We start from the raw sequence: 12,511 nt of genomic DNA on the forward strand, positions 1-12,511 counted from the left end.
TCTAGAACCTCAGGAGATAACCAGCGTTCCTGAGGTACATACATCTCTGAGGACCTAGTGGAGATTACAGGACAACACACTCATCCAACAGGAGAAGTTTCAGATTCAGGGGTTCAGGGAACACAAGAAGCAGGGCTCTCAGCAGGCAGCGCCAGGCACAGCAGCCAGTGAAGCCCCTGCCCTGACTCCTCCCATGAATGGCAAAACCCAAACACACCTCCTCCAGGAACCAGCGTACAGTTCCTCAGTCAAGCTCAGGTGGCTGAGGTGGGAAGGCACTTTCTCCCCTAGATACCAGGTCCTGCCATCCTAGCTCCAACTGGACTGTGCTGGCTCCCCAAACGACAGAAACAGAAAACAGACACACTCTGCTACAGCTGAATTCCCTCCATCTCCCCAAGCTGGAAGCTCAGCTCCTCCCTCCCCAGTTCTCCATTTGTTTTTCTGTATTCCACTACAACAGTCTCTTAAAAAAAAAAAAAAGTGCAACAAGCAAGCAAGAAAGGATTTACTTCAATGACCATGGCTTCCACTAACATAGAGCTGAAGTCTCATGGCAGAGGGCTGAGACTGGGGAGGGCTGAGGCTAGGAAACAAACAATTTTCAGGACTCGCTCCATTCTCCTCCCGCAAGCACTTTCCCTCTTGCCCATTGTCCCGCCCATCCCATCACTTACCTGTCTGAGACCTTTGGACAGGTGCAAGGAGGAGCTTCCAGCTCTCTGGAAGAGGGGCCGGCGCTGGGAAAGGGAACAAGGGGTAAGGCTCAAGCTCCAGTAACTGTTGACTCTGAGGAGCAGAAAAGGCAGAGGGTGACTCCGGGGACCGAAACGGAAAACAGGAAAACACATGTGTGACTCTGGCCGGCAGTGGGGAGGGGCCAGGGAACGAGTTGGAGCTGGGACTGCTTGTTCAGACCCTGAGGACCTCAACGGCTGCCTGCCTCCAGGCACCTTCTCAACCCAGAGCCTCGGTTCCTCCCCCACCCGCCTCAGTCCCTGAACTACCTGGCTGTCCTACCTTTACTCAGTTCTTAAGTTCTCCCAGTGACCTAGGGTACTCTCTCGATGCCCTTTGCATGCGTGCATGCTCAGTGGCTTCAGACTCTTTGTGACCCCATGGACTGTAGTCCACCAGGCTCCTCTGTCTATTGGATTCTCCAGGCAAGAATACTGGAGAGGGTTGCCATGCCCTCCTCCAGGGGATTTTCCCGACCCAGGAATCAAACCCATGTCTCCTGTGTCTCCTGCTTTGCAGGATTCTTTATCACTGAGCCACCAGGAAAGCCCGTTGATGCACTTTACAACTCCCCTGGCCCCTCATTCCATTCCCTGCTCAACTCCCACTCACATACTATCTTTGGTCCTGTGGAGGGCACAAGATCCATGGTTAGGGCATTAGAACTCTGTGCTCTCATTGTAAAAGCCTCAGCCACTTTAATCCCTATGTAGGGCAACACATGCCGAGGAAGGCCAGTTGTGGGGGGCACAGCCATGCACACACCCAAACACTAAGCAAACCTGCTCACACCTCAGGTCCCCAACTGGTTCAGGTGACACGTGGCAACCCAGGTAAGAGCCAGGCAAGTGGACCAGAGCAAGCCCTGGCACCCTGGGCAATTTAATGAGTTGGCACCCCCTTAAACCAAGATTATTTAAATATCTGTTGAATGTTTACTTAGCAGAAGTGGGGGAATACCAATTTTCTCAGAATAAAAATTGGAAGCCTCATTCTTTCTATTCAAGAGTAGAGTTTAAGGCATGAATTCATTACATGCAGTTTTCTGAAGCAGACAGTTTCTTGGTAGGCATATCAAACGATTTTGAATGTAGACAATAGCACAAGTCTCAGGGAGTGGCACTTCACAGCGAGGTGCAGCATTTTCCGAATTCCAGCTGTGACCACTGCCTTTAGGCAACTTGTATTAATACCTGTACCTGCAAGTTGCACAATTATTCTAGAGACAGGTGGTCTAGGTAAACAGTCATCAAGGATTCTGTCAGTGGAAGGTAGCCAACTTACAGTTCACCAAGAGAAAGAAAGCAGAGCTCATCGGCTCCAAAAGTCTGAATTACTCCAGGATAATTCAGTGCCCCTTTAGACCCAGGCTGGCCTGCCCTTTAATGCCACCCTGGACTCAGGGCCAAGTTGTAAATGAGGGAAATCCTAGGAAGACAGTCCTAAGGCTGCCCCTGTTGGAACTGGCCCCTACCCACCTCCCCTCACTCCAGCCACGCTGGCCCCCTTGCTGTTGCCACAGAAGCCCTGACATCTCAAGGCATCTGCATTTGCTGTTCCCTTGGCCTGGAACATTCTTCCCCATGATATTGCTCCTTGTCTCACTCATTCCATTCAGGTCTGTGCTTAAACACCACTCTCAAGAGACCTTCCCTGAGGAGTCTCTGAAGGAGTAACTTCTTCCTTCAGCCAATCTCCATCCCCTTCACCATGCCTGACTTTTCTTCAAAGGCACTAGCTATCACCCGGAGTGAGTTTGTTGTCACTTCCCCCACTAGAACATAGCCCCACGGGAGCTTCTTCATTCACCGGTATCTCCAGCGCAGGGTCCGTGTAGACAGTCAAAAAAAGGTTTGCTGGAAGAATAACTGAATGAATAATGCCTTTCTTCCTAGACTGGTTTCCAAGTTGAGCTCCGGGAATGTCTTGCACTTGCTCTTCAGGCCCTCCTATGCTGCTGCTGGCCTGGCTCCCATGAAACTTTGAAAGGTATCAACCTTTTTTTATAGTAATGGGTCGAAGGGAAGGAAAAAGTATAGTTTTCTCAGTTTTACTGGGAGGCCTAGAATGGTTTGAAAGGGACTTTCTGTTTCATCAATGGGAAAATAAAAACAAAAAGCACCTCATTAACGCGCCTTCCGCGATCGATCGGAAGCTCTGTGCTGCTGTCCCACACCCAGGCTCAGGTGGCCGGTCTGGGCGCGGCGAGAACAAGGCGCGACGTCGGCGAAGCGGTGAAAGGACAGAGGGGACGAAGGCGGAGTGAGGCGAGTGCTCAGGTTCACGCAGATGCAGGTGGGCTCGAGCAGAGCGGACCCTGCAGGAGCTCCTTCAGCGGGAACTCTTTTCCCAGCCCCGCCCCCGCAGCGCCCCTCGCCCCTCCCCCCCGCCCCCGCCGGGCCGGCGCGCCGCGCTCACCTTTGCCCCGGTCTCCCACTCTGCCCCCCAGCCTGGCTCTCCGCCCCGCCCCTTGACGTCGTCCCCGTCGTTTCCCGTTACTTCCCGCTTTCGGCCCTCTTTCCGTGTCTGCAGCCCTAAGGTCTCGCCTTCCCAACCCCGACCCAGCCACTGCCCGTCCCCAAAGCCCTCTGGAGAGCTCGGTTAGCCCCCGATGTCCAGATCTGGCTGCGGAGGCCGAGGCGGGCTCTGCGCTGGGGCACCAGGACCTCACCTCACCTGGACCCCTTCGTTCCCTCCACCTGGCCAAGCGGCCCCCGCCCCTCCCCGGGCTGCAGGAGGCGCTAGAAGCGGGGAGATTGTGGTGGGTGTAGTCGAAGATCGCAAAGGTTCGAGAACCGAGAGGCCCCGCAACCCGCTCCCCTGCCCTGTCCTCGCTCAGCCAGAGCTGCGCTGCCCTTGGGCAATGAAAATGACCGCGGATACCCTTAGAGGCGTCCTCCGCCCCACGAGCGCTCAGCTTCCTCTTCCCTCCCCCCACAATCCAGCTCGAGCTCGCGGGCCCGAGGGGCTCTGGGCGAGGGCCCCAAACCCTGGCAACCCTGCCTCCAGCCCCGAGACGTTCTCGGCTGAAACTCCGGAGGGACTCTGGACCGCAAAGCCCCTTGGGGGAGGGGAGGGAGACGTTCCCGCTAGGAGCCAGGGGAGGGGTCTTCCGGAAGGGCGACTCAACTCTCCGCCCCCTCGGGGAAGCTGTTGCGTCAGCTTCGAGATCCCAAATTAAAGCAAGTGGTCTCCACCCGGCTGGAAGGTGTCAGGCCGTAGAGCCGCCGCCAGGAGGCAGCACGTAACCAAAGATGTCCGAGCTGAGGATACCCCAGAGGCTGGAGTCCCCACCGTACCTTTCCTGAACCCAATAAAAGGGAGTTGCTGGGCTAATTCAAGGAAAGGAATCTGGAAATGTTTCACCACGTTTTACAACTAAAAGATGACTTGTAAATAATACAATTTCCTTTTGTATACTTTATGGACAGTCCAGCTTTGGCATCTTTTAAAGCCAAAGATTCACTGCAGAGATTCATAACGAACCACCCACCTTCAAGACCTGTCTGGTGGAAAGGCACACAGCTTAAGAGACTTCCCAGGGACAAGGCAAGAAAAAAAAAATTGTAGCCCTGAGGTTATAATTTACCCATATTGAAGCTGGGGCATTTAACACACAATTTAGCCTATACTGAATGAGCAAGGATTTGACAACCATGGGAAAAGAAAAGGAATATGTTACAATAAATTACATAAGCAATAAGGAAATAATATGCAAAGCTATGTATTGTGTGAGTGGGTGGTTTATAGCTGTCAGTTCCCACAGTTCTTGCGTAGAGTGACAAGTGATTTAGATCTTTGTTGAGCTGTCCTAAGAAGGAATGTGAAACAAGACACTTCCCAAATAGTTCCGCTCTTCTTCAAATTTAGAATTTAGTCACCCAATGCTGAAAGGGGAAGAGGTTGCAAAATGAGGTAGAATTAGCCACCCAGAGTCAGCCTTACTTATGTTTTTTCTCCAAAGTCATCATTACTCATCACAACAGTTTGAAAAGAACCAAAATTCTCAGTGCACTTGTACAGAAATTACTCTATACAGACCTGACAGAACGATATTTGAGTAAACGTGTTGGACAAAAACGTCAGTGGTTAAACAAAATGTTAACGCCAAATACAGGTCATGGTGTGAAGCCCTTGAGAGGCAAAGGACTTTAAGGGGGGAAAGACATAGAGCTCAGATTCCTGATATTTCTCACCATTGTTACCTCCAGCCTTTGCCAGATGAAGTCCAGAGGTTGAAAGACATTGAGTTAGGGGATGATGAAGCCGCTTTCCTGTGGCTTAGAGTCTGGTGAAGTCACTGCAGAGTGCTGTCCAAGTGCCAAAACCCTCCCCCTGCAACAGTGTTCCATAAGGTCCCTGAGAATGCCGATGATGTTAGCTGTCTGCACCTAGAGTTCTCTTTCTCTGTCCCTCTCAAAATCCTAACACCTATTTCCTGCTATTTACAACCCACAGATTGTCCCCCTGCCACATCACTCCAACCACGTCAAAGGCTGAACTTATCTTCCTTCCAAAGACCTTTCCCTTCCCGCATTCCCCAGTTTTTCAGATTTAGCTTCCCATCCTGCCCTGAAATCCTCCAGCCCTGGCTCCTTGACTCCCACAGCTATTAAACTAGTACATGTGTTCACTTTTGCATGTGGAGTTCATACTGTCTACATTATTTTTTTCTAACATTTATTTATCTTTGGTGATTTCTTTACAATATTGATTTATGTCATCCATCAACATGAATTAACCACAGGTTTACATATGCCCCCTCCCTCTTGAATCTCTCTCCCACCTCCTGCCCATTCCCACCCCTCTAGGTTGTTACAGAGCCCCAGTTTGAGTTCCCTGAGTCATACAACAAATTTCCATTGACTTTCTACTTACATCTGTTAGTGTATGTTCTTCCATACTACTCTATTCATCTCACCCTCTCCCTCTTTCCCCCCACCCTTGTCCATAAGTCTGTTCTCTATGTCTGTGTCTCCATTGCTGCTCTGAGAAGTTTCATCAGTACCATCCATCTAGAATTCATATATATGTGTTAATATATGATATTTGTTTTTCTCTTTCTGACCTACTTCACTCTGTATAATAGGTTCTAGGTTCATCCACCTCATTAGAACTGACTCAAATGTGTTCCTTTTAATGGCTGAGTAATATTCCATTGTATATATGTACCACAACTTCTTTATCCATTCATCTGTCGATGGGCATCTAGGTTGTTTCTATGTCTTAACTATTGTAAATAGTGCTGCAATGAACATTGGGGTACATGTGTCTTTTCCAGTTTTGGTTTCTTCAGGGTACATACCTAGAAGTGGCATTGCTGGGTCATATGGTGGTTTTATTCCTAGTTTTTTAAGGAATCTCCATACTGTCTTCCATAGTGACTGTATCAATTTACATTCCCATCAGCAGTGCAGGAGGGTTCCCTTTTCTCCACACATTCTCCAGGACTTATTGTTTGTGGATTTTTTGATTATGGCAATTCTGTCTAGTGTGAGATGATTTATCATTGTAGTTTTGATTTGCATTTCTCTAATGAGTGATGGTGAGCATCTCTTCATGTGTGTATCAGCTATCTGTATGTCTTTGGAGAAATTATCATCTACATTATTAGTTCACCTTAATGCATGTGGCCTTTTCTATGATTTTGTACCCATAGTGTATGAGTTACTAGAAGACAGGAGTATTGCTGGTTTAACTTCTTTATATAGTGTTGATGGTAGTGCCAGCCTGCTTTCCTATGAATCTTGAATGTTAACACCGACTTTATTTTTCCAGTCCTTGGTTTCTATTACTTGATTGTCCAACTGTAAATTATGTGATGGGATTTCAGTGCTGTCTGCCTCAGCTGCCTCTCAGAACCAGCCAATGACACATGTAGGCTGGCTTGGGAAAGGTGTTACTCAGTCATTGTTCCAACTGTAAAATAAATCCACAGCCACATTTTGCTTCAATTTCCTGATCTCTGAAAATTACAAGCAATCTCCATAGTGACTGCTTCCTGCTCTGTCTTATCTACTTTATAGGTTTATTATGAAAATTTCAATAGAAGTGTTTATATCATTTATACAGAAGTGTTTTGATAACTGAAAATTAAGTGTATGAATGTAAAATGGTAACGGTACTCTATGGTCTTACTTCCCTTGCTAAGTTTTTGGGTCCATCCATTGGCTTATAGCCAAGGTTGTTTCATTCTCATCTTTTTTTCTAGTTCAGCCCTCCCCTATACCATTCTTATTGTTATCCAAACAGCCGCCTTTTACTCCTTAAACCAGGATCCACCCTTCCCCTCTTTCAAAGTGCAGTTCAGAGCCACCTCCTGTGGAAAAACTTCCCAGTCTTGCAGAAGGAAATGATAAACTTCCAGATAGACCATTACACCACTCCCTCAGGTTTCCCTGGTCAGCATGTATTTAAGTGTCTAGCCTGGCACAAGAGTAATGGACACTTCTGTAAAAGCTTCACCATTTTTATAGCACTTTCACTTACGTTATCATTTTTAAAATGTTTTTATAAATGTGATATATTCAGCTTTTTTGTCAATGAAGTTAAAGATAAATGACTTCCCCAGGGTAAGTACAGGCAAAGATAGTACAGGGTAAGATAGTTCAGGTTCAGTTTCAGACCACCATAATAAAAGAAATATCACAATAAAGAATCACATGAATTTTTTAGTCTCCCAGTACATGTAACATTACGTTTACACTACATTATGGTCTATTAAGTGTGACTAGCATTTGTTGTTATTTTTCAGTCATGTCTGACTCTTTGCAACTCCATGAACTACAGCACTCCAGGCTTCTCTGTCCATCACTCTCTGCCTATCATTATGTCTTTAAAAAAAAAAGTTTAACTGAAAAAGTGCTAAAAAATGTCAAAACAATTACAAGAGTAACATCAAAGATCACTGATCACAGTTCACCTTAACAGTAATGCCAAAGCCTGAACTATCTCAAGAATTACCAAAATATGACACAGAGGCACGAAGTGAATAAATGCTCTTTGAAAAATCTGGCACTGATAAGACGTTCTATGCAACGTTGCTACAAACCTTCAATTCGTAAAAAATGCAGTACTTGCAAAGCACAATAAAAGTATGTCTGTAAATGATTTAAGATAAAAAAAAAAAAAAGGGAGGAAGCCACAGGATCTGGGTTTGCTACTTACTAGTACCTGCCTCACAAGGCTTTCCCATGGATAGTACACAATGTGCGGTGGTAGCTTTATAAAATGGAATCAGGGCTTAGCTCCAATTCGGCTTCCTCAAGAAAGCCTTCTTTTACACTATACTCCAGATCAAGTTTTCATGATATGCTTACAAGCAACACCTACTTCCCTTCCCAGTACTCATCTCAGCTATAATATTACTGTAATGTGTATGATTACTGTCCTCTTTCTCTAGACTGGGAGCTGTATCCGAATAGGGACCTTTGCTTTGCTCTCCACACTGACTACAGTGCTCCTCACATGTAAGCTCTTCAACTTTGATAAATGAGTGAGAACTGAAACCCTAATTTTGATTCACTGTAGATTTCACTCCGGCTGAGGAAAACATGTTACAGTGATGCTAGAAGACAGAATGAGGTCACGTGTATGTTACTCAACTGAGATAAATTTCAAAGAACTAGTGACCGCGGCTAGGAGATAGAAGGCTGTGGGGAGACAGTTCAGAACGGTTTCGTCTGAGAGGACGCGACTTCCACAAAGTTGTACCCAACACTAAGAACACATACTCAGAACAACCGCTCTCCCCCAAAACACCCTGGAAGCAGTTTTCCCCTCTTTTCCGTACGATGAGCCAAGATGGCGGGGCCCGTGTTTAAAAACCAGATTAAAGATGGCGACTTCCTGCTTCCCGCGCAGCGTCGCGCGTGGCCAGCGAGGCCACGCCTACTTCCGGCTCCTGCGCCTCAGCATGGCTGCTTTGGGTATACTGCTCTCTAGTAAGTGGGTGTGAGTTCGGTGGGCTCCGGAGTTTGTCGGGGTGGGCCCCGGATCCCTGGGCTGGCTGTGCGGCCTGTCTCCCAGCTCTGCCCCGTTTTCCCAGCAGGTGTCCGGAGACTGCACTGCGGCGCCGCGGCTCGGGCAGGCAGCCAGTGGCGACTCCGGTGAGTGCCCATCTGGAAGAAACTGGGGGGCCAGAAGTTGGCCTGAGTCCTTACCGAACTGTTTTTCTCCACCCAGGCAGGGCCTTGCTGCCAACCCCTCCGGCTACGGGCCCCTTACGGAGCTCCCAGACTGGTCGTACGCGGGTGAGCGCTGATCAGATTGTTAACTCCACTTCGGAGATTATCACCCTGAGGGAACGCCCCTGGACGTAGCGGAGAGGGGAGTGGGGGGAAGGAGTGTCAAAGTGGAGGTGTGTCTGAGCGGACAACTCACTGAACTTTATATTTGTAGTTGGGAGGGAAGAAACCCTGTTGTTTACTTTGTGAATTAAACTACACCTGTGGAAAGTAAAGCTGGACGGAATCTCTTGGCTTGTGAGGATAAGCAGAAAATAATTCTGATTTAGGGGGTCACCGGGGAGAGACAAGACTTTGTGTTGTCAAAGAGGGACGTGATTTTCTCAGAGTTAAGAAGGGGACTTCACTGTTGGTTCAGTGGCTACGACTCCCTGCTCCCAGTGCACGGAGCCTGGGTTCCATCTGATCGGGGAACTAGATCCCACGTGCCACAACTGAGAGTTTGCTTGCAGCAGCTCAGATGCCGCAGGCCACCCACAACTAAGACCTGGTACAGTCAACTAAATAATAAACATTTTTTAAAAGTTACAGAGAACTGCCCTTCTGTGTGGGGAGTACATTGTTGAGAGTTTGTTACCAAATGCAGGGAGAGCTTTTTGAAAGGCTGCCTAAATGATCCTCTGAGAGAGGCTTAGAAGAGTGAGGACAGAGGTGGTGGGTTCCCTTTGAAAAAAGTTTTTCTTTAAAAAAAAAAAAAGCCTTAAAAAGAAGGACTTTAGAAAAGCTGAAGCCACTCCCCACTCCATTGGAACTCCAGTTCAGAAGTGGGAAAATTGAGGCCTAAAGAAGTAAATTGTCTGAGAGCACACAGCTCGGTAATAGCAAAGCCAAGACTAGAACTGGGCAGAGACCAGGCCCCCTTCAACAGCAGGAAGTATAGTTTATAGGAGTATGAAAAAAAATAGTGAAAGTCAGTCGCACAGTCGTGTATCACTCTGCAATCCCGTGGACTCTAGTCCGCCAGGCTCCTGTCCTTGGAATTCTCCAGGCAAGAGTCCTGGAGAGGGTTGCCATTTATAGGGGTATAAACCTGGTTAATCAGATATGTGGTGGCTGAAGAGGATGGGGAAGATTTTTTTCTGCTTGTTATTTACTGTAGGAAGTCTAGGCTTTCTTGAAATATTGGAAGGACTCTGGAGTTAATTTTTTTTAGTTTTTTTTTTTTTTTTTAATGCAAACCATTTTTAAAGTCTTTATTGAGTTTGTTACAATATTGTTTCTGTTTTTTTATGTCTTGCCAGGTTTGGTTTTTTTTGTTTTTGTTTTTTGGCCTCAAGACATGTGGGATCTTAGCTGCTTTTGTGGCACAGCACAGGCTTAGTTGCCCCACAGCGTGTCCCCTGCATTGGAAATTGGATTCTTAACCACTGGACCACCAGGAAAGTCCTAGAATTGATTCTTAATCCAGACTTCCTTCTCTACTTGCTAACTTTATGGTCTTGGACAAGTTAATTATATCTCTCAGTTTCCACTTCTGTAAAAGGATATGTATCTCAGATGGTTCTTGTAAGGAGAAAATGAAACATCCAATGTAAAACACCTGATGTACACAGTATTGGTTCCCTTTCTTGATGAATAATATCTCTTATTTGTCTTGCCTTCAAACTTTGGCAGAGTTTTCAATTTCTTTGTAGAAAGTATCCTTTTAATCTCCATTATAAACTACTTGAGATCAAGATACTGCATCTTTCTTTTTTCCAGCAAGTCAGCAGATGGTTATGAGATTTTTATTATGTGCCTACACTATATATATTACAGTAAAAGTAAGAGATATAGTCCTTGATCCCAAGGAACTTAAAGTCTTAGCTGGAAAAACAAAGCATGACATTTTAAAGATTAATTAATATTTCAATGCTCTGTCTCTTTCCACAAGAATTTGAGATAGCTAAATAAGACTAAAAATAATCAGTAGTACAGTAAATGTCCCCAAGTAGTAGGTTCCTTTGTCCATGGAATTCTCCAGGCAAGGATACTGGAGTGGATTGCCATTTCCTTCTCCAGGGTATCTTCCTGAGCCAGGGGTCAAACCCAGGTCTCTTGCATTGCAGGCAGATTCTTTACTGTCTGAGCTACAGGGAAGCCCTTAAATGTCCCGAAATAGATAAATATTAAATGATGGAGATGCATTTCTTTCAGAAGAGAGTGACAAAGTTGAAGAGGTTAGAGAAGGGTTTCTGGGACAAGTAGGGCTGGAGGTAGGCCTAAGAATGAGAATTTGGCTGGAAGGAAAGGAAAAGAGGATATTTCATTATAGAGTGAGATAGAATTCAGCAAGGACTCAGTGGTGAGTAGAACAGTAATCAGATTGCTTGAGTGGAGGGTTTCTGAAGATAAAACAGGAGATTCAGCATCGCGAGATTCAGCATCGCAAAGGACCTTGAATTCTAGGCTAAGGAGGGGTGAGTAGAGTAGAGTAGGAACATGACTAGGAGCTTATTCTTGGTGGTTCTGGCACACTTCACCATTGAAGATGAAGGAAGTGTTCTAGGGGAATGAAGCTACAATGGGTACGAAATAGAAGAGAGGAGCTTGAGATTGGTTCTCCCCTCTTTTGCTGTCACAGCCACTTGGCCAGGGTATTGTAGACTCTATAACACTTGCCTCTCCTTTCACTTCTATCTGCAGATGGCCGCCCTGCTCCTCCAATGAAAGGCCAGCTTCGAAGAAAAGCCCAAAGGGAAAAGTTTGCGGTAAGTGGCTAGCTCTCCAGCCAGAACAAACTGTAACTGGCGGGAGAACATTTAAATTGTAATTTGTCCTGAGTTGGCACCTAAGCTGACATGTACCCCTCACTTGGAGGTTTTAGCCACTGAAGGTTTTAACAGTACTGTGAGAAGGGAGAATAGACTGGGGCACTCCTAGGGCAAAAACCAATGGTAGACACCCATTTTGCTTCCTTCCTCCTGCTTGCCAGCCCAGGACCTGGTTCCACCCCTTCCCCAGGCAGTGGTGTCACTTTCCAGCTGAAACCTGACTTTGATCTGTGAATGAAAGGATATATGGTGCAGAGCTCAAGCCCCAGATGTTATCCACACTGTTTTCCTGTCTGTTTCAGAGACGAGTTGTACTGCTGTCACAGGAAATGGATGCTGGATTACAGGCATGGCAGCTCAGACAGCAGGAGAAGTTGCAGGAAGAAAAAAGGAAGCAGCAGAATGCTCTTAAACCCAAAGGGGCTCTACTGCAAAACCCACGACCAAGTCAATAAAAAAGCAACTCCAGTCTCCCTTCCCAAGCCTGTCTCTGGCTTTCTTTTCTATTACCTGGATGTGTCATCCCTTCCAGAAGAAAGCCTTATGTTCCCCATCAGGGCAAAAGGATGGACACCAAGAAGAACGGGCTGTAAAACCACTGCCTGGAAGGGTTGACTCAGTCCCCTCACCGCCAGCTCCATCCCAATTCAGCAGAATCTTACTCTGGAGTATTTACTCCCTCTTTTACAAGCCATAGGACTGGCCCAACTATGAGCAGTGGTAGCTGCTCTGCAAACATGAAAAAGGGGGTAACAGTTTTCCTGGTTTTAGCCC

General features: G+C 46.7%; 2 protein-coding genes across 5 annotated transcripts in view; one reads left to right on the plus strand and one right to left on the minus strand.

The window, feature by feature from the left end:
• Positions 1 to 3,081, minus strand: part of SLC7A7 (solute carrier family 7 member 7) — a 33,620-nt gene extending 30,539 nt beyond the window's left edge. Inside the window, exons 1-2 of the mRNA XM_061157749.1 lie at positions 2,861 to 3,081; positions 678 to 789 (exon numbers count right to left, since the gene is read on the minus strand). The gene's annotated coding sequence lies outside the window, so the exon portion shown is untranslated. The remainder of the gene's footprint in view (positions 1 to 677; positions 790 to 2,860) is intronic.
• A 3,254-nt stretch (positions 3,082 to 6,335) lies between these two features.
• MRPL52 (mitochondrial ribosomal protein L52) lies at positions 6,336 to 12,219 on the plus strand. Of its 4 annotated transcripts, none has more exons than XM_061157776.1 (5): positions 7,327 to 8,681; positions 8,789 to 8,846; positions 8,923 to 8,990; positions 11,610 to 11,681; positions 12,040 to 12,149. In XM_061157776.1, the coding sequence occupies exons 1-5, from the start codon at positions 8,576 to 8,578 to the stop codon at positions 12,147 to 12,149; spliced, it is 414 nt and encodes a 137-aa protein (XP_061013759.1). In that variant the 5' UTR covers positions 7,327 to 8,575. The 4 variants fall into 4 exon arrangements, with proteins under 4 accessions (XP_061013760.1, XP_061013759.1, XP_061013758.1 ...); XM_061157775.1 differs by having other exon boundaries at positions 7,906 to 8,681; positions 11,610 to 11,674; positions 12,040 to 12,219; XM_061157773.1 differs by having other exon boundaries at positions 7,918 to 8,681; positions 8,786 to 8,846; positions 11,610 to 11,674; positions 12,040 to 12,219.
• Positions 12,220 to 12,511: the final 292 nt, after the last annotated feature.

Source organism: Dama dama, chromosome 12 (genome assembly GCF_033118175.1).
Source record: "Dama dama isolate Ldn47 chromosome 12, ASM3311817v1, whole genome shotgun sequence".
NCBI lineage: Eukaryota > Metazoa > Chordata > Mammalia > Artiodactyla > Cervidae > Dama > Dama dama.